The following is a 24,513-nucleotide window of genomic DNA, read 5'->3' as shown; positions in this document are numbered from 1 at the left end:
AGTTAAAAGAATGAAAGGCATTTTAAGAACTGTATGAATTACACAAATTAATATTGAGGGACAGTTTAAAGATGTGTTTATTATTCTTTATTATTTATACTTTGGGTTTACAAGTTACTTCCTTGTCACACCTTTATATTGAAGTAGCAATAGAACTAGAAGTTTATGAATTACACAAATTAGTATTAAAACAATTTACAGAATTAAATGAATTTAATGAAATTTATGAATAAAGAAATTAATATTGAGAGACAGTTTAAGCATTGTATTTAATTTTATTCACTTTTGATTTACAGGGAATTTCCCTGTCATAATTTTTTAAAGCCTTTTAGTGGTTGACTTAAAGCGCTTTACTACGGTATTCTAGATTACGTACAGGGTACATATTCAATTTAAGATGTGATGATGCAGTTGTATTATAAATACACTTAAGGTTCTGAATTATTTCTCAAGGGTTTGAAATATAATTCTTTAAAATGTAGTAAATTCATTAAATTAGCATGGAAATATTTGCAATGAAATATTCATGGAAATATTTAGGCGATATTCCATAATTTTTCAGTGGTTCGATTATTTTCCCTGGAGTACTTAAAGAGTATCCACAGCAATCCCTTTAAGGTCAATTGCAGGGTATAGGATTTTAATTTAATTTTGGTACTTAAAATAATACCTGTAGTATTGAAGATTCCTGAAAATTTTATTGCCCTTAAATAAAACTTGTCAAAGTTATTAAAGAAATATCTTTGCATGGACAAAATCGCCTACTTATTACGGATCTTAGTTGCTTCGGTTGACAATCTGGTATATTTTGAACTCAATGGTGTATTTTAAATGTACTACTTTATCAATATAGCAAATATAGCCTTTTTTTATATTTCAGTATTTTTGCGATATATGAATTCGGTATATTTTAAAATTAATACTGCACTGTTTTACTTTTATTCCCAATGGGTAGCTGGTATATCAAAGTCGAACACTCTCGACTTTATCTTTCTTACTTGTTTTCGGTTTAACTCTGAAACTCTTCAATATAATTATAATAGTTTACATTTGTCTTGTAATTCAGTATCAGTATAGTTTATAATTAGTTCATTTAAAATACCGCTAATAAAAACATTTTCTTTTTTAATTAAACATGATTCAATAGGGTATTTTTACAGGGTGTCCAATCTTTAATAAAAGTATTACAATAAATATGATTTATTTAAACTTTCATAAAATCAATCCAAAAACTGAAATGAATTTCTGACTTCTAGAGTATAGTTCCATCGTTCAGTTAATCGACTTTGAGCTCTCAATCGCTCACTTTGGTTCATGGTTCTTTACCTGACTCACGTAGGCTGCTGTTAATGGGGCCAGGTGAGGGGAGCTATAACTGTAGCTTTAGCTGTGGCTGTGGTGCATTCCTTTTGCTCGTGGGCTCGTTAGCTTCGGCCCTCCACCACAAAAAAAAAAAACCCAAAAAAAGAGAGTGAGAGAAAAACGATAGGAATTGGATGCAAAGGAAAATCGTTTGATTGGTGCAATAAAACACCTGCCGATGGAAGCAAATCATTTTCCAATCCCCAATCTCCAATTCGAATTGCAGATCGAGTTGGCGTTGCGTTTCGAGTTTCAAAATTTGCTTTCGATAGATAAACAAATTTTCTATCCTTTAACAAATTTCCCATTTGACAGACAGTTGTTGCACATTTCTTGTTTGTTGCCTTGCCGCGAGAACACTTAACCGTTAAATCCATACACACACACAAACACAGTTACAAATACACAATCAGAGGCAACTAGTCCATCAAATTGATGCGATTCCTTTCGGAATTTTTTACTATCAAGAAATTTTTGCAATACCCCCCGAAAAAGAAGTGCAATTAGTTAAAGTCAAGAGGAAGGGAAGAGAGTTCTTTTTGTTGAGGTAAGCATTATCAACGAAATAAGCAGGACACGCAAAGTGACCGTTATTCAAGCTCATTACCAGAGCCAAAATCTGCATAATTCAATTCTGGGGTTTCATTTCATTTTTGACGCGTGCTTAAATGCTACTATAAAAAATGGCAACAACAATAATATGTTGCCTGCGGTTTTTTTTCTGGCTAATTTGCATTTTTTTATTGGACAAGTGGCATGAAAAAGCGCCCAAAGTACTCTATGAGTGATATGTGCGAGAAAGTCCTTAAGCCTGTCCTTGTTGTTAATGGGGAACAGTTGACATTGCTGACAGTTCTGTGAAGGATATTAAGGGACAGACTTTTGTATTGTATCTCGAGTTCTTTACTTTTAATATTATATTGCTACGCTCAACTTTTGTTGGGGAATTACAATGACAAACTGCTAGCGCATCTCTAAAGTTATCGATAGTCTTATTGAAGTCACAACTAAAGTTCGTTGTATATAAGAAGTTTATCATCTTGCTACTTTTTCGGTTTTATACAGCCATTTTAAATTGCATGCCAACATAAATTCTATTTGATTTATTATTATCGATAGTATAGTATAGAAAAAAATATCATCGATAGTATAATTGTTATTTATCGATAGTCACTTTACCAAAGAAATGTAAATTCTATTTGATTTAATAGCGTTTAAGCTTTGAGTAATCATTATCGATAGTACAATTGTTATTTATCGATAGTTTCTTTATTAAAGCAATATTTGTAACAATGCAGAATTGTTCTTTATATACTATACATTTTAGCAATATTTGCGCTTTCCTTAATAAATGTTCATTAAACTTTAAAATTATTCAAACAATTTGTTAACTATTATTATATTTAGAATGTTATCGATAGTATTTTCAGCTTTAATTTAATGCTTTAAGTGGCATAATCATCGCGAAAGCTTTAGTTTAGCCTCGTAAATTTTGCCTTCTCTTTCTATGACAAACATTGACATTCATACGTCATTTCGTCAAATGTTTTTGGCGCCACTTTTCCGAGTTCCCTTCCCTGCTCTCCCCTTCCGCTTTCTCTCTTTCTGTCTCTTTCCCTGTTCGCGTTTGGAGCAATTCATGTATGTATGTACTTGGGTAACCCGTAGTCATTCCCTCTTTAGTCCCTCCTCATTCCCTATGCTTTGCGTTGCTGCCAGCCATGATTTTATGGAGCCAAAGTCGACACACGTGACTGCCTTTTCGGTTATAGCCATGGCAATAAAAATCTTTTCATTAATTAAAAAGTCAAAGCACAGTCACAGCCATGTCAAAAAAACAACCAAAACATGAGTAACAAGAGCACAAAACCCGGGCTAATATATAGAGCACACTTTGAACATGATTATGAGGAATTCGGTGCAATAATTTAAACGTCAGTTGGCACTAAATTCTAACCAGAGACATGAAAAAACATGTTCAACTTATGCGGAATTCAGAATTATGGTAGTAATATAATATTTTATAATCGCCGACTAAACTTAAAAGGGGTTAACTAAAACTTCAAACGCCATTAAAAATATCTATAAATTTTGGGATGACTAAAAAATGTTAATAAGATAAAAGAATAATAATAATACTTATTATAAACTCTTTTTGTCTAAAGAATAATGTTTTATGAAAATTTTAGAGTATTTAACAAATTCTGTAATTTTTAGTGAATCTTTAAATTATTCTATTAAAATTGGCTTTAATGAAAAACTTTAAGAATGAGCAATATGTTAAAATATATAAATATTGTTTGATAATATTTTTGTTTTTAGAAGTAAAGTTCATAATTTGTTTTGCACTTTACAATTCAAATTTAGCTAAATGCCAAAAACTATGGTATATTAAAACACGCTATACAAATGCTCCACTTCAAAAATTTTCAGTTTGGAAAACTTTTCGGCAGTGCAAAGTTTTAGTAGAGCATTTATGGCTTGTCTGAGAGGTTTATACGTACTTCAATAAGCCATTAACAAAATGTATTAAAAATAACTAAACTACGCAAAGCTGTTTGCATAGAAATCACTTCAGTTAGAGCCAAGTTATACAAGAGTGAGAAGACTTTACTATGCTAGGAAATAGCCCATATGAAAAGCTTTTTGTCAACATCAAACAGCAAACAGCAACAAAATGGCCCCTGCGTTGACGCTGACGCAGACGCTGACGCTGACGTTAGCGTTGGCGCCGGCGCTACATAAATTATGGAAAAAACAAAGCTGACCAACGTCTCATAACTCAAAAGTTAGCAAAACAGCAGACACTCAAAGCGCCCACCCACACGCACACACACACACCAATACAGGGAAGCCGGCCCAAGCACGCAACGAGAAGAGATGGTCGACCCTCACTCCCTGTCTCTCTTTGTCTTCCTTAACACCATTGCAAACTTTTGAGTGACGTGCAGGGTTTTTTTTTTTGAGTTAGTTTTTGTAAACAAAGTTTCTGCTGCAGCCAAGTGAGTGCTTTTTACTCTGTTTAGTTTGCCGTCGCTTTTTGCCCTTTACTTTGGCTGCCGCTCTAATTAATTAGCTAATTTTGTTTAGCAAAAACAAACGAAGAGCACGTGCCGAGTTTCTAGACACGGCAATGACTTCATTTAAGGCTTAAATTTGATTTGTTTTACTTTTATTTTAAGTGACATTTTGTGTTAAGACTTGATTTATATTTGCTTGCCCAACATTTGCCTCTTCATTTTGTTGTTCCACTTCTTACCTTCATTCTCTGTCTTTCTTTTCTTTGCAGGTGAGTCATAACGTAAACAAATCATCTGCAATCTTGTGACGCACATGAACTTGAGCATGTTTATGACTGGAAGCGCAATCAAAACGTTTATTGAAAATATTTACTGTATATAAAAAAGCGTAAGTCGAATTGGCGCATAAAAAATCGAATTACACTTTTTAAATGGCTAGAATATCGATGAGCCGCAATTTACTGCAGCAATCAAAATAACAACAAAAAAAGTTCTCTCGATGTAATTGCATTTCTTTTTGCCATCTCATTTGGAGTAGCAGTTCTTGGTAGCCATTAAACACGTCACACAGTGCACTCTTATACCTCTCTTCTCACTCACACTTCAATTTTTCTGCTATCATCAAACTCAAACTCTGAATGCTGTCGCAGTCGCTGCCAGCATGTTGCTGCTTGTTTCGCCAGCGCAAAAATCTCTCAAATGCAGTTTCTATATCCTACACAATAAATATTTGTGCTCTCTCTTTGTGCGCCTTATTTGTATATTTATCTGCTATCGAAATGGCAGCAGAAAGAGTAGCAAAAATAGTAGTAGCAATAGTAGTAAAAACCGTTGCAGTCTGCTTCCTAATGGCATTGAACTTGCTGACTGAACTGATCTATGGACTGGTTGGCAGAACCAACTGCCATTTGTGGAGCAAACGTGAAACGCAAACGGTTCATTAAGCAATTTTCTATGGCATTTCCATCCATCCGTCCATCCATCGGATGGCAATGCTCATAGAATTGCGACTAGCGGCACCTGCATTACTTACCAACAGCCTTATTAGCACCAGTCTGACATGCCTATTAAGCGAGCGAAAGAGTGCGAGCGAGTTACATGCTTTTTCTTTCCTTCTCAGCACAAAACAATGACACCAAATTACATACTTAAAGCGCGTCGTACTCAATCGAAACAGTATCGCTCCATCAGGCTCGTCGCTCTCCTCGGCAATAGAGAGCAGAACTCTTTTGCTGTTGTTGGCGCTCTCTCATGACATTGACAAGTTCGTATGGCAGTTGTTGTTTTTGTTGTATGTATTTTCGACAATCGTTGATCCTTTCCCTTTTCAACAATTGCTTTATGCCCACACTCCACACTTGATCGTTTTGCGCTCTCTTTGCTGCATTTACAAGAACAACAACAGTAACAAACGCCCACATAGAGTGAGTACTCGTACTGCGCCAGCGTCACTGCGTCACTTCCACTTCGTTCGGACAGCACCAGCAACACGGCACACGAGCAGCACTCGAAGCGCTCTCTTGCAGCAGCTTCGGCTTTGGCGCTTTGGCGCAACTTCAGCTCAGTCTTTTGTCTGCGCTGCTCGACGTCGCGTCGGTCGACGCGGTTTCAACGTTCTGACTGTCTGTGTCGCTGCTTTTAAGCTAAGCTTTTGTTTTCGGCTTGCATTGCGCGCTTCCGCCGTGTGTTTTGTTATTGTGTTGCAGTGCGTACATACTTACATATATATCGCATGTGTGTGTTTGTGTGTGTATATTACTACTGTTAAACAAGTTTACCAATGCGTTGAACATACACACAATATTATTTCGTTTATTGTCACGCTCGATTTAATCGACAATGAGTGAATTGTGATTGCCAAAAATACAAGTTGATAAATCATTGCAAAAACAATTGAAATCGCATTTGTATGTAAGTATTAAGATTTAAGCAAATGAATCACACTCAACTTACGAGTAAATGACAAAACAACTGTTGCTCAACTGATAATTTCCTCTGTAAATGAACTATTCCCTTGTTGTTCCCCCTTTCTGTTGGCACTTTGTCTATGTTGCGGCGTGTTAATTTCTGTGTGAAAAGCTAATAAAAGCAAATGACGCTGCAGTCGAAGTCTTCTCCTCCTCCTGCTCCAAGAGGAAGCTTAGTTTTTAACATGTCATGTCAACCGCTTTGAGCTTTCCACTACAACGGTAAATAGTCGCGCTCTACTTTTAATCCATATGCGTGTGTGTTTGTGTGTGTGCATTCATTGTTGTTGTAGCTTGTCTCATTTTTGGCTGGTGGACAAGTGCTGCCCAGCAACCAGCAGACATATCTTCTCGTTCTCTCTGTGTTTCTCGCTCTGGCTCTCTGCAAACGCCAGGTTTGCTGTTATTTTTAGCTAACTGCGTCGGCGCCGTCGTTGCGCTACATCTAGCATCGCAGTCGGCTTATCAAAAAGTATGTTTATTTTTAGCAACTGCTTTAAATAATATTTCATGTCTCGCATTTTTTCTTGCTACATTTATTGCGCGAATTTGCTTTAATTTAATTCAATGGCTCAACGTGACAGCGACGCGCAGTCTGCGCAACTTGTTGTTGTTGCTCTTGTTACTGCTGCTGTTGCTGTTACTTGAACTTGCACAGCATCACAGCGGCAGCAAAGCTTTCAGTGTGAGAGCGTGAGAGTAAAAGAGATGGGCAAGAGTGAGAGAATCACCTGCTGTTGTCATTGCCGTTGCTCTTCTTAGTGTACTTGTGTTTGTGTGTTTATTCTTTGTGCTTGATACTGTTGCTGATGTTGTTCTTGTTGCTGTTGTTGTTGTTGGGTCAGTCAGCCGTGCGTTTTGTTTGCACGCCCTTTGCTTTTGTTGTTCTGCTTTTCTACTCTTGCTGTTACTGTTGCTGTTGTTATTGTTGTTGCTATGGCAATGCCAACTTTCAACTCTAAGCTGCATTATGTAGTCGCGTGTAATTTGTTGTTCTTGTTTGTTCCATCTCCTAGAATTACAAAATTCATTGCATTTAATTGGCAATTCCAGCATTTTAAATCCCAGCTCGCTGCTAATTGATGTTTGTTTAACAGTTTAGAGCATTATGTTAATAACATAACGTGAATAATATTGTTTGCATGCTGATTAGATTGTTTGTGCATTGCAATTCAATAGGTATTTAATTTTTTCAATTTACAATTTGCAGCTATTGTTCCCAGTGCTTAGTAAATTTCCATTTTTCCCCCATGGAAAACAATTTTTATGTCAATTTGCATAAATTCATAGAATCTTATTCATTGAAATTCTATGCAACAGCATTATTATCGCGTTTGTTATGGACATTTCAATCGAACGCATCGAATAGCTTTATATCAGTTTTCACGTTGTACAAATAGCAATAAAAGCGAGTCTATAAAATCCAAAAAATTGTATTTTAGCCATACAAATTTGTTACCTTTCTCTAATGGCAACGCCGCACTGCTCTGTTTAATGATGTAGCAATTGTGGTGAAGTCCGTTATTAACCGTAATACATTTAATTAACATTTATGTAATTATAGTATGTTGATTTTGAGTTTTCATTACTATAGTTTGATGATTTCAAAATATACTATATCATTATTATTTTTTGTGCATTTTGATTATAATAGTTGATGATTTGAAACTAAATGTATTACAGTTGAAGTTATATTGTACATGTAACATCATTATTCAACGGCTTTTGTTAAGCGATACGTGACCTTTGAACTTGATTCACGGCCTGCTTTCACTGCCATTGTACGAGAATCTCCATCCATGGTCGCAGCGAGTCAGTTGAGTTGCAAAGGTCATTTGACTTCCAAAGTCAATTTCCGAGGCGACATCCCAAACATGGAACGTTCTTGACTTTCCCTCTCTCTCTCTCGTTGTCTCTGTTTTTGTCGCTAACTCTCTCCCTTTCTCGTATCTCTGTCTCTGTCAGAGGGAACGAACCTTCAAATGAAGCGAGAGACACCCACCAAGTTGGCAAGTTTATCTTGGTTATACCCCATTGCCAAGGCAACTGTGGCCTTGAGTGAAAGAAACCTCCCCCGCCACCTCGCCTCCTCGCCCGTCTCTCTCCCTCTTCAAAGTGGGCAAACAAAATTTATGCTTTTCTTTTGCTTACGCTTAATAAATCTCTTTTTGCTTGATTTTTATTATTCTTTCGTATTCGCATTCGCCTTTGGCTGTAATTTTGTTTTTGCTGTCTTCTATACTCCCCTCTCTCTCACAAAATTCTTACAGTTTTCATTTAATTTGTTTCATTTCGTTTTTATCTTTCTTTGCACGTTGACAAGTTCTGAGCGCGTTGGATTTCCCAATGATTCACAATTGTGTCATAAATTCGCCACCAAACTGATTTATGCTCAACGGGGCGTATGAGTGATGGCCAGCCATTTTGCTACCTTATGAAGATTGACAGCTTTTCTTGTTGTCGACTACCAATTGACCTATTTTCTGCCAACAGCAACCACGGATTTAATATCAATCCAAAGTGGGACTTTAAAGCGTATTTTCTGTATTGTTATATTAATCCATTGAAGCGCGCTTATCTAGCCTGCATTTCATTCCACTTAGTTCGCCTCTTAAGTATTAATTCAATCGATAAATCCGAAAATAGCATTTACCAACCGTGCGACTTTTCGACGTCTATCCCAAGTACAAAGCCGCCTCCCCCCCTGTTCGCCCCTCCTCCGCCCGTTTCCTGCATAGCAGCAGAAATGTCGCGTCAGTCAGTTCGTCAGTCGATGGAGTGTTGGGTTTGGTTCCTTCCGACGCGTTGCTTCCTTCCGTCACGTTTGTGTGTCTTGTCAATTGAATGACAAAGGCTGCAGCTGTTGTTGTTGTTGTTATTGTTGGCAAGGAGGGAGGCAGGATGGACTGACGTAGTAGCTGTTGAACCCACGCGGATTGTCACAAAATGTCAGCTATGCGTCAATGGCTGCTCGTTGTTGCTGTTGTCCTTGCTGCGTTGTCCCTGTTGTTAACAGTCAAAGACTGTATAAAAAGCTCAAGCATCATGTCTATTAAATCAACAAACAAACAACAAGCAAACAACAAACCAACGTGTCGTTTGGACGCCTAAAACTGTGCCATAAGCACTTTAAGCCCATTGAGGATTGATGGAGCAGCCCTAAAAAAAAGCCCAGGTGGTGAGTACTCCACGCGAAGACAACTGCCAATAAAAAAACGTGCACACTGGCAGCTGTCGAGCTCTGAGCCTCTCAAGCTGCGCATTGCTGTTGTTGACCCGATGTGGCAGCATAGTGATGAGGGGGGAGCAGAGGGGTAGAAGATTTACCCTCATTGATGCGGGTGCACTCAGCCATGGCGCTGCTGCCTCAGTTGCAGCTTTGTCATTTCCACAATGTAACAATAATGTGTATTGGAGATACTTTTCTGCTTGGTTACGTTTCTGCTGTGGCCTCATCTCCTCCATCTCCTCAAACCTCCAGAATTTTGACAGCTTTGTAAATGGAGTCATGTATTATTCGATTGCATTTGGACAGGTTTTCGGAAGAGAGTGAGGAGGGAGTGATTGGACCCAAGGATTGTTAATGAGCCGAGTTGATGAGTTGCGCACAATGGAATATTGAATTACAAATTGATGGAAATGATTATGTGCGCCAAACAAAAGGGCAACACGACGGTGTACAGCTAAAATTACACTCAATTAGGTCAAAGTTGTGTGTGGGGTTAATAACATGCTCTCATTATTATTACATCTTTTTAGTTGCGAGCAACTTTTAGCCAAGTTTTTGATGTACAATCACTCGGTATTAAATCTGCACTTGCAACTTTTTAAATATTTTTTCATCTCTTTATCATTTCGAAAAGTTGGCATAGTGAAAAACCTCTCAAATCTGTTGCAAAAGTTTCTGTGTGTGGAATTCTTTTTTTTCTTTCTACTCTACAGTTTTACAATTTGTACAACCCTTAACTGTATGTGGACTGTGAAGCTCTTTCAATAATTGAATTCCATGCCTGCACTTTCACATATTTTGTGCTTCCACAACAGCTGCTCTATATTTGTTGCCTCCACTCCGCGTTCGACGCTTTCCCCTTGTCTGTTCTAAGTGCATTGCTGACATAACTTTCATATTGACAACTGTGCCCTTTGGGTACTTGGCAAACTTTCAAGCCATCAAACGGCCCACGCGGGCCAAAAATGTCGCCATCGACCACAGCAAAAAAAAAAAAAAAAAAACAAAAGAAAAAAACGAGTACGAAAGCGACAACAGTGCCTGCAATATATGTGGGGCTATCAGCGATAGCACAAACAACATTTGCAATGGCAAACTCTTAAAGCGATTTCCGTTTTACATTTAGCGCAAATCGGAAAAATCGCCACAAAGCCATTTGCCTAGTTTTTTCTTTCTTTCTCTCGCTCTCTTGTGGCGCCCGCATTTTCTATGCACACGCTTTTAACACACCTGCACTGCAATTTAACGAATGGCCGGGTATCGCAAGTTTTTCCAACATAAGTACAGCTAGCAAATCGTTGACCATCAACGTAATTGCAAAAAAAATAAAGGTAGAGCAGAATGACCATGGCGAGAGTAACCACAAAATACCCTTTAAATTTTGAGATATCATGAAATTTTTAGAATCTAAAGAACCAACTAAATGATGCATAATGTATTACATTATTTTAAAATTAAATGGAATTTATAATAGAATCTAAAGAATCAAATAAATAAAGAATAACATCATGCAATTTTCAGCATCTAAAGATTCAAATAACTAAAGAGATAACACCATGAAATTTTCAGAATTTAAGAACCAAATATATAATGGATTACATTATTTCACAATTAAAAGGAATTTATAATAATTATGTAGTACATTACTAAAATACAATAGATTATCATAGAATTTTCAGAATTTACAGAACCAAATATATAATGCATAATGGATAACATTATTTTAAAATGAAATGAAATTTATAATAATTACGAACATTACTAAAATACGATATTATATCATAAGATTTTCAGAACCAAATAAAGAGATAACATCAAGAAATTTTCAGAATCTAAAGAACCAAATAAATAATGCGTAATTGCTAACATTGCTTTGGCATTAAATGAAATTTATAATTTTGACGGGCAATCAAAATAATTAAAATACAATAAGAAACAAAAATTATATAAATTTACAGCTCCTTAAGCCGTTGCATTTCTCATCTTCTTTCTTATGCCACCCATTTGACTTGGCTTTTAGCCTACAGGGTATAATTATCGTAATGCTAATGCGTTTTTTTGCTCACTCCCTCTCTCTCTATTGCTTTTTCCATTTCTCTATCTCTTACCACTTCTTCGGCTCAATGTCTGACTCCCTTTTGTGTGCGCCACTTACATTATTATTATTATTGGCATTGCCTGTTGGCTGCCAGGCTAATTATGCAAATATTGTCTGTGGCAGATTATTATGTCACGCCTTGTTAATTAATTTATAAAGATGCCTTGTCACCCATTCCCATCGTCATTATTATTTTCATCATTTTGTTTCTCTTTTTTTTATCTCATTCATGTTGCATTATGCATTTCGTTCGCATTTGCATCACAAATAATTCCAAAAACCATCCTGAAGTTGCCTCCAGTTGCAACAAATTTGCATTTTTCGTTTGTTTTTTTTTTTCTGTCTCTTCACTTTAGATCTTCGCATCTTATGCCATCTTGCATCATAAATGACAGCGAGATTTGATTTTGATTTTGATTTTCAATTCGATTTGCTATATGAAGTTTTGTTTCTGTGTTTTTGACGCTTCGTAATTGATGCAATTTGCATATAAACTGTTTTTAATGGCCATCAATCAATGAATTATTCACAAATAGTCATCGAGCACAGCCTCATGTTTGTCTTGGTCAGGCAATTCGATCATTAATTGCCTGGGGTTCATGGGAAAATGTGAGAGAAAAGACTAAAGTGAAATAAAAATGCAGAGACAACAGTTAGAGCCAGAAAGAACTTGTTTCGAAATTGAATTTTAAATTTAGAACTAGTTTAATTTATGAATATTAGTTACGTTGGTTAGCTAACATATAAAAACGAACTAGTTCAAATCCATAAGTGCATGATCTAAAAATAGATTAGTTGATTAGTTTAATTGTTTTTTTTATTAATGTGAACAGTGAACTTGTTCAAATGAACCAGTGCGATGAGATGAAAGATGTTGAGAACTTCTTTGACATGCTTTTCTTCAGAACTAGTTATTAACTTAGACTTTACCATAATAGTGCAAATGAATGAGATCATTGAGCTATCATATAGAGCTAGTTTACTATTGTCATAAATTTAATTTTTCTCGATCGCTGGTTCAAATGAATCAGTGCATAAAGCTAGAAGTTATTAGGTTGTCCCGTTCAGAACTAGTTTAATATCAATGTGGATATAATTTTATTAGATCTTTATAACAGTGATCTAGTTCAAATGAACCATATAAATTCTAGCTGTTTAAAACTAGTTTACTTTATCATTCATTTGGATTGGATGAAGATAGTTCAAATTTAGCATTATTCCGAAAAACGTTTTTTTCTTTGTTATAAAAGCGAACTAGTTCAATTAAACAAAGATGCTATCAATAACTCGAGTCATTTATTTCGTATATTTTTCTATTAATAAACATTTATTTCTGCTCATTTGATATAATAGTGAACTAGTTCAAATGAACCAGTTCAGTGAGTTAAAACTGATTGAATAATAGTTTCAATCCCATTTTAATGCAATTCAATTATTCATAGTTTTCACATGCTTGTGATAATTTGAGCATGCAAATTGTTTTGCATTGCATCATGCGGTACATGAATCATTCATCAGCATCTCAAGATTCGACGTTTGCAATTCATTGACTTGTCAAAATACTATAGCAGTAAAAGATAGAGCTTTGTTGCTTAGCCTAGTTGATAGCAGGAAAGCAGGCCACATAAATCCCCAACTCCCCTCAGAGCTGAGCTGAGCTGGTTAGCTCCCCAGGCGGGAGACACTGACCACCTAACGACTTTGTCATACACAATGCCAAGTCATCATAAAATGCAATTCTCTTGACGCTGTCACCTTCAAGGGCCACGTAATTTGCAACGTGCATTGACGTTGAAATTTAAATTGAATCCAGCAACAACAGCAACAATGAAAAGCGCATAGAAAAGCAAAAGCAAAGCAAAGAAAACGCATCGCAAAATGGCAATATAAACAAAATAAATACAATATACTATACCGAGTATATACATACATATATATACGTTTATACCTAACTGATTCGTATGTGTGTAAAAGTCAACTTGACCCTAATACGACGCCAAGTTTGCTTGGGTGGGAATGATGATAAAAGTGAGGCAACAAAAGGCTTGAAAAAGCTGGTTAGATAAGGCTCTTAAGTGTCTTTTTACTTGTTCCTTCCCCCTCTCCCTTCTCTCTCAGTCTCTCTTTACCTTCTCCTCACCATTTTAACACTTGAGTGGCCAATTTGTTGGATAAACAAAACGCAAATAATGACTTCATTTGATATTTGTGTGCATATATATATTTATTTATTTATATATTCAGTATCTCTTGACTTTTATAACTTAGTTTGCGTTTTGCTACTTCTTTCAAAAATTTTTGTTGAAACTTTTTCAACTGGGTTAAATATTTATTCAAAACTCTTGACTTAATAAATTTCAGTTCCTGATCCTGAGTCTGTGATCTTCAGTCAAATATGGTCAGCTTGTGATTGTTATTGTTATTTATTTAGCGCTTAAGTAATTTGTTATTCTACACTTTGGATTATGCAAATTATTTTCCGCCTACAATAAATAAATCCCTCTTGCTCTGTGTTTTTCCTTCAAAATCAATTTAAAACAAAATCTCTCAATTGGCTTCCGCTTGACATTTGACGCCCACAAAAAAAAATAGCAGCAAAACATATTGAGTTGTTGATTTTGATTTAGATTTCGCATTAGTTTATGGCTCAATTATTTTGAACAAATTCACAAGAAGTGTTTTTGCATTTTTTTTTTCCGCTGTGTCTGTTTTTTTTCCCCATTTTTGTTGTTTGTCAGGCAGTTTTATGTACGTCAATGTGAATACTGTGGAGTATATAGCGTCATTTTGTAGGATGAAAGCCCGCTGACATTATCAGCTCAAAGCAGGCTAATCTCTTCATTGAATTTCCACAGCGAGCGAAAGCTGAAATCATTTGCGGTTTTCGCACGTGCTGTTTGATGGCTGATTTGTGAAAAATAATAAAAAAAAAAACAAAAAACAGATTGTTTCATTATTCATATTCATTCAATGTTTTGATAGCTACACATTTTGATGGCGAAAGGGAAAAATCCCCAGTTGAAACTACTTGAAAGTTGTGCCACAACTTGCCAAGAAAATATGCAACTAATCTACTTTTAATTTGATTGTAATACTCTGACTTGCTACTATTAAATATTCATAGACTTTTGCTAGTTGTTTGGACAGCAGCTTTTGGTTCTTAACTTGTGCCCAACAACGTTTATTCCGTTGAAGTAAATGCTGATTTTAACCCAACTGTTGCAGCAGTTGGTTGATTAAATTAAGGCTCCACTCACTTTTCCCTCTGAGAATTTCTGTGCTCTTGCAACCTGATTAAATTTCCAGTTAGTGAGTGAGTGAAGGAATGTTGCAAGCGTATCCTTGCAACGTCATTGCGTCTCACTTTGCTTTCAGCCATGCGCCACAAATTAAATATAATATAATTGTGATTAAATGGCGCTGCGCAATTATGCTTCTAGCAATGTTGATCAAGTTATTTCTTTACTCAACTCGAGTTAAGTCGCAACGTTCTCCACTTTTCCCTCTTCATTCGCTTGCTGTCTTGCTGTCTTGTCATGCTGTTGCTAATTTACTTTTGCAGTTGCCTGTCAGCGGCATGCGTCAACGTTCAGCGTCTGTTTCCATTGCCATTTTGTGTCAGTTTTTAAGTGCAACGCGATGTCTTGCCTCCTTTCTCTCTCTTTCCACGCTCGGTTGCACCTTAAGCTCATTGCATATTCTTGTTCTGCTTTAATTGTCAGCGCTAATTGCGACGTATAATGTAAACAATGCAACAACACGACCAACGATAAGCGTGACAACAATCATCAGCTGACAGTTTTCTGTTTTATTCGTGTTGTATTTTTAGCCAAGTTATGAACAACTGGATGGCAACTGGTTGCGCCACGCGTATCCTGTTGCCGCTTCCTTGACCTTTTAGCATTGACTGCGCTTGTTAGCGGTTTACTAAACGAGCTTAGAATTTCGCCCCCAACAACAATTTCTAAAGTGCTGCTCGAACTCTCACTGCAGCAGCAGCAATAACAACGCCAACAGCAGCAGCCTTGCAACAAAGTTTCGCATCCTGCCACATGCCTCTCTGCTGCTGCACGCCTTTTAAACTGGTTAAATGGGCGTTAATATTGACATGGTTTCAAGCGTGTCATCCAGTTGCACAGTTGCTGCTGTTGCTGTAAGTAGGTTGCATGTTGCATATGAAAGTGTGTGTGTGTGTGTTGTGCAGGTGTCTGTATCTGTGTGTGTTTAATCCACTTTCATTGATCGTATTATGAGCTTGGCCATACACAACAATTTGGCCAATGCCTGATGAAACTAACTGCCAAACACTGCCAACTGCGAAGGACAGACAAACGAGAGTCTCATAAAAGCCAATACACTTTTATGGCTTGTACTTGTTGTGTATTGCATTTTCTCCCCAACGTTCTCTCATTTGTGCAATTTGTTTTTCTTCTTTTTTTGCTGTTGTTGTTTTTCTTATTTATTCATGTCATTTGCAAAGTGCACACAAATAAGGTATTTTGCTGGCATTTCTTTCATTTTTGGCCATGCTTTTCAGGGCCATAAAGTGCGCATTAATAATGCAAAACCTGGCCTGCCAGCCTGCCAGCTTACCTGTCGTATGCGCAATATGAGCTGGACAAGGCATCAATCATACGCCGCATATCCTGAATATTAATGAAAGTAATTATGACATAAATCAACGTCGGACTTCGGTATCCGAAAATTGACTTTTGCCGTCTTTGGATGACTGGCGATACTCATAACACAAACGCTCACACACAGCTGCACATTAATTAATAATTGTAATTAATGCATAAAATGCCCCCAGAACGAGAAATGCCCATACAAATAGTAAACAAGATATTTATGCGACTGTCCGCACCGCCCGCACCTTTTGTGCATGCATTCTTCTTGTGTTTACATCATTATTGTTATTATTTTCACAACCAACTGAGAGCCAGCGATAAGAAGACAGCAAAAAAACAAGTAGTAAATAACAAAGTCGCAAAAAGTGGAATATCAGATACTCAAAAATATGTAGGAGAGGATTTAAGAGAGTTCTTGTTCTCTCCGCTATAGTGTAAGAGGGTATGATAATATACCAAGTCTTTGGTATATTTTAGTATTTTTGGTATATTTTTTGAACATGCTTTTATTAAAAATGGATATCACACCCATCTATACCCGCTATTATAATATACTAAATGAAGTCTTTGGTATATTTTAATATTTTTTGGTATATTTTTAGAAAATGATTTTGATGAAAATGAATATCTCGCCTAACTATATCTGCAATAGCGTTGAAGGGTATAATAATATACCAAATTTAGCCTTGGGTATATTTTAGTATTTTTTGGTCTATTTTTTGGACATGCTTTTATTAAAAATGGATATCTCGCCTATCTATACCGTTGATGGGTATTATAATATACTAAATGAAGTCTTTGGTATGTTTTGATATTTTTTGGTATATTTTTAGAAAATGATTTTATTGAAAATGAATGGCTCACCTATCTATAACCGCTATAGCGTTGAAGGGTATAATAATATACCAAATTTAGCCTTGGGTATATTTTAGAATTTTTTTGGTATATTTTTTGGACTTGGTTTTATTGAAAATGGATATCTCGCAGTCGAGCTCTTTCGACTGTAACTTTATTACTTGTTGCATAAACCTTTCTCCGCACACAACGACGGGGTATTGAAAGCGAAACAACTCGCCGCATTTGGCCATGACTGCGAGTTTAATAATTAAATTGTGGCGGGTGTGTAACAACAATATATTGCAGCTCATTACGGAAATGAGAATTCGAAGAACTTATAAATAACAAAAAAATATTATTAATAATTAGCGGAGACACATATTGTGTGGGCAGCAGCATCAGGCAGCATCACAATGCCAATTTCCGCAAAGGGGGAACTCCTCGTAAACAAAACAAGTAAGAAAGCTACAGTTGAGTGTGCTTGACTGTGAGATACCTGCTACACATTTTTAATAAAAGCAAAACAGAATATACCAAATTTACCGCAAAATTACTAAAATATTATACAAAAGGTTATATTTGGTATATTGATATTATTACTACTACATTCAAAATATACCACAGAGTTCAAAATATACCAGATTGTCAGCCAAAGTAGGGGGTATAAAAGTACTCGCCATTTGTATAGACTAGGTAAAAGATTAAAATACAAATGCGGGCGCTCACTTTTTGAGCGTAATCATAAATCAGCGTCGCTTTCATGCAGTTTAAACTGACGCTAGGTGGCGCTTAGCGGTTTCAATTACACTAGTTTGCTTATAAAATCCAGTCATACATCCCAAAACATCTATCCGCTCGGCTCAGTTCAGCGAGGCTCAGCTCAGCTCAACCATCCATCATGCAAATTGACGCCCACAACGGAAATTGCCGGAGAAGAAATGAAATGAAACTCAATTAGCTTGAACTCTGAATACGCTGTAACCCGATGTGTCTTCCCTCTCTCTCCCTTCCTCTGTCTCTCGCTCTGTCGCTGACCTTCATAATGCGCGGGGGCATTATGTCAGGTTTTTTTGGATACAACACGTGCCACAAGCAAAATTGATAACATCATTTTAAAAATCGTTCTGCAGCTCATAAAATCCACTCAACCGCAGATGGACAGTCACAGAAAGAGAGAGAGAGAGAGGGAAAACCACAGCGCAGCTAGCAAAAGTTCACATTTGACATTTGACATATGAACCAGGGTTTAACTCTCCGACTCTGACAGTCGAGACAGTCCGACCTGTCAGCTGACAGGTCAGTTGAGGCAGGCTTTATAAATATTTAAAATGCACAAGCACGCACACACACACACACCTAGACACACCCCTTATGCATTATACACCCCCACACTCAAGTTGATCGAGGGCATAAGCAAAAGTTTATGCAAATTGCAAAATAAAGCGTGCCACAAGCATCGAGCGTCGAGCATCGAGCTTCATGTTGCGCTGTGTAATGCATCCTTTAAGCCAACTCAATTATGGCACGCACTCATTAGACGTGTGTGCGTTGCTGAGATTCCATTTGCAGCTTCCTCACCTCACTTCTCTTCACCCCTCTCCTCTGTTCGCTCCCCCTGCAACATTTACCGTTGGCCAACCTCATAAACCAGATAATGCCTCCACAGTCCAGGCAGCCAATGGGGCAAGTTGATGGCCAGACACACAGCACAGACCACGCAGCGCTTTTAGTTGCGGCATTTAATGAGTTTTACTTCTTGTGGCTGCTGCTGCTGCTGAGGTTGTTTTTGTTGCTTTTTTATTTTTGCACGGCATGTGGAGCAGCACATGTGGCTGCTGAGCTAATGCCCCTGATGATGGCCAAGTTGATTTGATGCGTTGACCATGGCTGTTGACATGTTTTACCATACTGCATTCGCAAACATTCGCCATCAGCTTTTTCACACACAATTGCCACAGTGGTTACAATGTATTAAAATGCAGTTCGAAAAATTATCGATAACATATTTAATATTTAATTTCAATAAATTAATTTAATTATTTAATTTCAATAATTAATTAAATTTGTAATCTTTATCCATTACCAAAGGTACTTAGAAAATTAGTTTAAGCTCGAAAATAAACCTAGAATTTGCATAAAGAGTAGAAACCTATAAATAGGATATTTTATTTTTGTATTATTTTGAAAATGATAACAAAAGTGTAAAAAAGTTATTTTATTGTTTAAAGTATGAATAAAGGTCATTAAAAATATACTTAGGGTGTATTGAAATAAAACTAATGAAAATATATACATACATATATCACTTTCATCTCTCAATATCTCAGGAAAATAACTTTAATGTTATTAAAGAAGAAGAATAACAAATCCTTAAAATTTCTGAAATATAACTATAATTTTATTTATTAAAATGAATAAGATACTTATTTTAATGAACTAAAGTTATTTTTCTAAAATTTCAAGGAATTGGTTATTCGTCACTAAATTTTTATATTTATGCTCAATAATACACCATTAGAACAAGTTCCTCAAATTCTTTGTCCATTTCCAATAAGAGGAACATTATAACATTAAAAAGTAACTTGACCTACATATCCAAATATTTTCATTAATTAATAAAGTATTATATAAAGTAAAATATTAAAACCTTAGAATATCCCATAAGAACCATGAGAACTTCATAATAAATTGCTGAAACTTAAAAGAATTGATATAATAAATGGATTATTAAGCTTTATACTCGTAATACTTAGTTCCAACTAACTGGTTCCACTGTGCGCAATATTTTGTTAGCTTCTCGCCAAGCTGACCCATCGATCTGTGGTGCAGCAGCAGCAGCACACGCATCCCAACAGCTGAGCATCAACTGTTGCCCCCCGCAACGCCACAAGTTTGCTGTCTCGCTCTTGCTCCAACACGCATCCGTCTGTCTCGCTCTGACGCGTTTTCTTATGTCGCTTGTAGCTCTTACCGTTGCACGTTTTTCGTTTTGTTTTGATTTTGCTGCTTCTAGTCAAACACGCACACAAGCGAAGCACCAGCTCACATAGATACTCAGTCAGATAGATGGAGAGAGCAGACAGAGAGAGTGTGTGAGAGAGAGAAAGAGAGCTGTTGCCGCTTGTTGGCGTTTTGTTTTAATTCTTTTGCTTCGTAGAGTCCAAAGATAAAGAATGAAAATCGTACAATACAACGGAACAAAACTGAACTGAAATGAAATGAACACAGAACTCAACTGAGCTGCCGAGTTCTAGATACTTTCGTCTAGCGTTCAGTCGCAAAAACGTTTAGCGTCGAGACGGACGACGACAACACGAACTGTTGTTGCTTGCTTGGGGAAAATTACAGCAGCAACAGCAACAACGACGACAACGACAACAGCAACAACAATAACAACGACGACAACGACACAACGGAGGCGCACGTTGGTCGCTCGTCGAGTGTCTTGTATAAAGTTGACGCGAGTGAAAAGCGCTTTTCTATTTTTCGCCTCAAGTGCAGCGCCAGCCTCCGCCCAAGTCAGTTCGTTGCAAAATCCTACAGATCCAACAAGAAATATATATAAATATATATATTTATATATATAACACTTGACGCGTGTGTGTCTTACTTTCTAAATTAAAAAAAAAGAAGGCAGCAAAAAATAAAAGATATACCCAAGAGTTGTGGCCAATTTTAGTTAGTGTAGAGTGCAGTGTGTGTGCGTGTGTGTGTGCAACAATATGTTGGCCATCAAGGAGTGCCTTATACGCGAGGGTGTCCTCAATCTGGATAGTCCACGACACGTCTCCAGTCAGCGACACTTTCAACTGCAGTCGAGCAAAAGCAGCGGCAACATGGATATTATGCCACGCTATCGCAGTTAGTATCTGTTTGGTATATCTATCGCGTATATATCTCTCGCCGATATCTATATATAGCATTAAGTAATGATAGTGCTTCTGCTGTTGTTCTCTCTCTGATAAGATTTCCACATTTGCAATGCCGCATTAGTTATTTGAACAGGTGCACAGGTGTATCAAGTTTTCAAGGGAATCGCTGGGATCAGCATTGAATTACCCACTGTAAACAGAGATATTCAAGTAATCAATATATACATATATATAGTAGCGCAGCTTTCGATTTAAGATTCTTTGTTACAATAAGTATGATCGATTGCATTGCGGATCGTAAACAAAGGATGAGCTGCTACTTATTGTACTCGCTGATGTTGATATTGATTACAAAATTATCTGGCAATAGCTTATAATAAGGGGATATTATCGAGCTGATATTCAAGTTACTTTCTGATGTAATTTTTGTCAATCGATTGTCAAATAATTAGTCATGAAAGTGTTCAACTATATATTATACAATGTACGCTTCGTTCTTGCTTGACATTTACCACATTATAATTGTTAAATTACCTTCAAACTATTTGGAGAATATCTGGCAATAGTTTATAATAAATAGGTATTATCAAGTTGATATATCAAGAATGAGAAATTGATTGCGATTGGATTAAAAGTGTATATGTTATATGTATATGTGTATATGTTATATGTTATATTATGCGTACTTTGGCTAACAATCCGGTATATTTTGACCTCTATAGTATATTTAGAATGAATTTCACCGATATACCAAATATGTAATTTGGTATATTTTTGTATATTTTTATATTTTAGTACATATTTCGACTGTAGTACTTCACCGATATATACCAAACTTGACTTTGGGTATATTTTAGTATTTTTGTGGTATATTATTCGGTATATTTTATGAATTTTATGAATATAAATATTTCGAATGTAGTACTTCACCGATATATACCAAATATGGTCTTTGGTATATTTTAGTAATTTTGTGGTATATTATTCGGTATATTTTATGCATTATACCATAATGTTTTTCTATTATTCAAAATGGGTAGCTTTCCTAATTGTTATCAATCGATTGTCAAATTAGTCAACAATTGCTGAACTGTATGTGACACAAAGTGTTCTTCATTCTTGCTTGACATTTACCACATTATAATTGTTAAATTGCCTTCGAAACTATTTGCAGAATATAATTCCATAGTCACCATTGCTTAGCTATGTTTTGTGTTGTGCTGTTGTGTTGAATCGACCACTCATGTTGTATTTATAGAATGATGGCGTCGTCGTCGTCGTCGACCAAAAACTATCTCAACAATTTCCTATATAAATTCTTTGTTATTGTTTAATAACTGTTAATGATTTGTATGGCTTTTGTTTAATAGCAAATTGTTGCTGTTGTTGTTTTTATTGTTATTGTTAATCGAAACTCGCCTCCCCCCTCCACCCTCCTCCCCCTCTTAAACCTTATATAATTTATTGTATTGTATTTCGTTTGTTTTTTAGCCGGTGATAAAAAAAGGGGCAAAAGTTAACCCGATGCCGGCTTTTTTGGGGATTGTGTCATTTGTCTGCAGTGGTTGGGTCTTGCTTTTATTCGCTTTTGATTGTTTTTAGATATTTCATGTTTTTGTGTGTGTTTTCAAAGTGTATAAGCCTTGATGTATGACCGTTTTATTTTGTTGTTAAGGGCTTAAGTGCTAAAGACCCTAAAGCGACCAAACAATCGAGCCCAATACACAATTTCCATTGGCTTATAAAGTTGTTTCCAATCAGAGACCATTTGTTAAAATGCTGGACTCAGACTGCGACTCTTTTTCTTGTTTTTTTGTGGCACCATAAATTCTTGTAGTATGTAAAATAGGCTTCAATTTATGCCAAAGTCGAACCGCTTTAAAGCCTTAAAACTGGCATTGAACTTTGTATATCAACGGCAGACAAATTAATGATGATTAGCTCATTTATCATTCTTGAGTTAATGAATAGTACACTCATTCATTTTGCCAAACACTCGGATACAATCTTATTGACAATATTTGCTAGTGTGTAAAGCAATTATTTACCAATTCATTTGAGGGTGCTTATTAAAAGGGATGACAGTAGTTAAATGTTAATTTATTTCTGAATGAAATTAAATTTTAAATAATATTGTTTGTGTGCTAAAGTTGGGAACTTTTCCCCTTAGTTATAGGTTATATAAAGTTTCAGTTCAGCTCTCTAATTGGAACACATGAGAAAAGTATATTATTATCTTCATTCTGTACTCCTCCTCTATTAACTCCTCCTCTATTAACTTAATTGTTAAAATCCCATTACTTTAGCTAGTATCTCAACTCTTTACCAATTATACCAAATTTTATTACACTCTTGTCATCTTCTTTTTCAATTCCCTTCATTTGTTGATAACTCGTATATATTTAATGCTCCCAACTTGTAGTAAATTTTAAGTACCCACAAAAAAAAGAAAACCCACACAAAGATAACCAACAACTTGACAGCTCTTAAATGATTTTTATTGCCACTATGTTGCAACCACAATTTCACAATTTTGTGGTGCACTTGAGAAGCAGCAGCAAAAGAACCAAGAAAGATTGCCCAGTTCTCAAGAGGTTGCCATTCTGTTGTAGACTGATCGGGGCGTAGTTGAGATCGATGTGGATGTCGATGATCACTACGATGATGATGATGATGGCCTACTCAGTGTGGTTGCTCTTGTTTGTGTTGTTGTTGTTGTTTTTGCTGTTGATAATTAAATTTGTTGCATTGCATTGGCAGGCGGCATAAAAAACTCGAATTGTTATTTTTAGAGGCAGACTAAGACATAGAGAGAGAAAGAGAGAGAAGACGGGGGCGCGGCGCAGGCAACGCGAGAATGTTGGAGGCACAGTTTGTCTGCCACTTGACGTCGATGTGGGCAGTTTGCCCTTGCGTTTAAAAATAAGACTGCAACTGTAAACAACGACAACAAGCGAGAGACGGCAATGTCGATTGCAACTGCAGTTCTTTTTCTTTTTAATATTGATTCAACTTTTTTGTGCGAGGCAAGTTTTCTCTCTTTGCTTTTTGCTGCTGCTTTGACAATTTGATATCGAGTGGCAAGGCAGCCGCATGTGGCAAGTTTAAGCTGTATGCGCTGTGTGCCTGCCAGTTTCAGTTTCAGCTTCTGTTTCAGTTGCTGCTTTTGTTGTTTCTCTCCACTTTCCATATTAATTATGCAACCAACGTGGCCAAAGCAAAGCAATCGATCAATCGGCTTGCCACACAGCAGCAGCAGTAGCAGCGGCAACAGAAGCGTTTGGTAATACGCAGTTGAAGCCACAAAAATGTTGCACAGACGTTTTGTAGCAGCGAGAGTGCAACTGTTTGTTGTGTGCCTCAAGTTGCTCGTGTAAGCGGTTTAGTTACGCGAAGTCAACTCTCAGTTTTTCCTGCCAATAATTAGTTAGCCGACTTTTCCGCAACAACAACAGCAGCAACTGCGACAACAACAAGTCATTCACATGCAACACAAGAAA

General features: G+C 36.5%; 1 protein-coding gene across 8 annotated transcripts in view; it reads left to right on the top strand.

Annotated features, from left to right (window-relative positions):
• The window catches only part of LOC117570607 (supervillin), a 172,472-nt gene that overhangs the window by 58,958 nt on the left and 89,001 nt on the right, over positions 1–24,513 (top strand). The window contains exon 1 of one of the 8 annotated variants that reach the window (XM_052004680.1): positions 20,761–21,002. The exons of the other annotated variants lie outside the window; for them this stretch is intronic. Coding sequence (XP_051860640.1) covers positions 20,864–21,002 — 139 coding nt within the window. The 5' untranslated portion in view covers positions 20,761–20,863. Of the gene's footprint in view, positions 1–20,760; positions 21,003–24,513 lie in introns of those variants that run through there. 8 annotated transcript variants of the gene reach the window in all.

The sequence above is a fragment of the Drosophila albomicans genome, chromosome 3, assembly GCF_009650485.2.
Source record: "Drosophila albomicans strain 15112-1751.03 chromosome 3, ASM965048v2, whole genome shotgun sequence".
NCBI classification, from domain to species: domain Eukaryota; kingdom Metazoa; phylum Arthropoda; class Insecta; order Diptera; family Drosophilidae; genus Drosophila; species Drosophila albomicans.
This window is presented reverse-complemented; position numbering and strand designations above follow the sequence as displayed.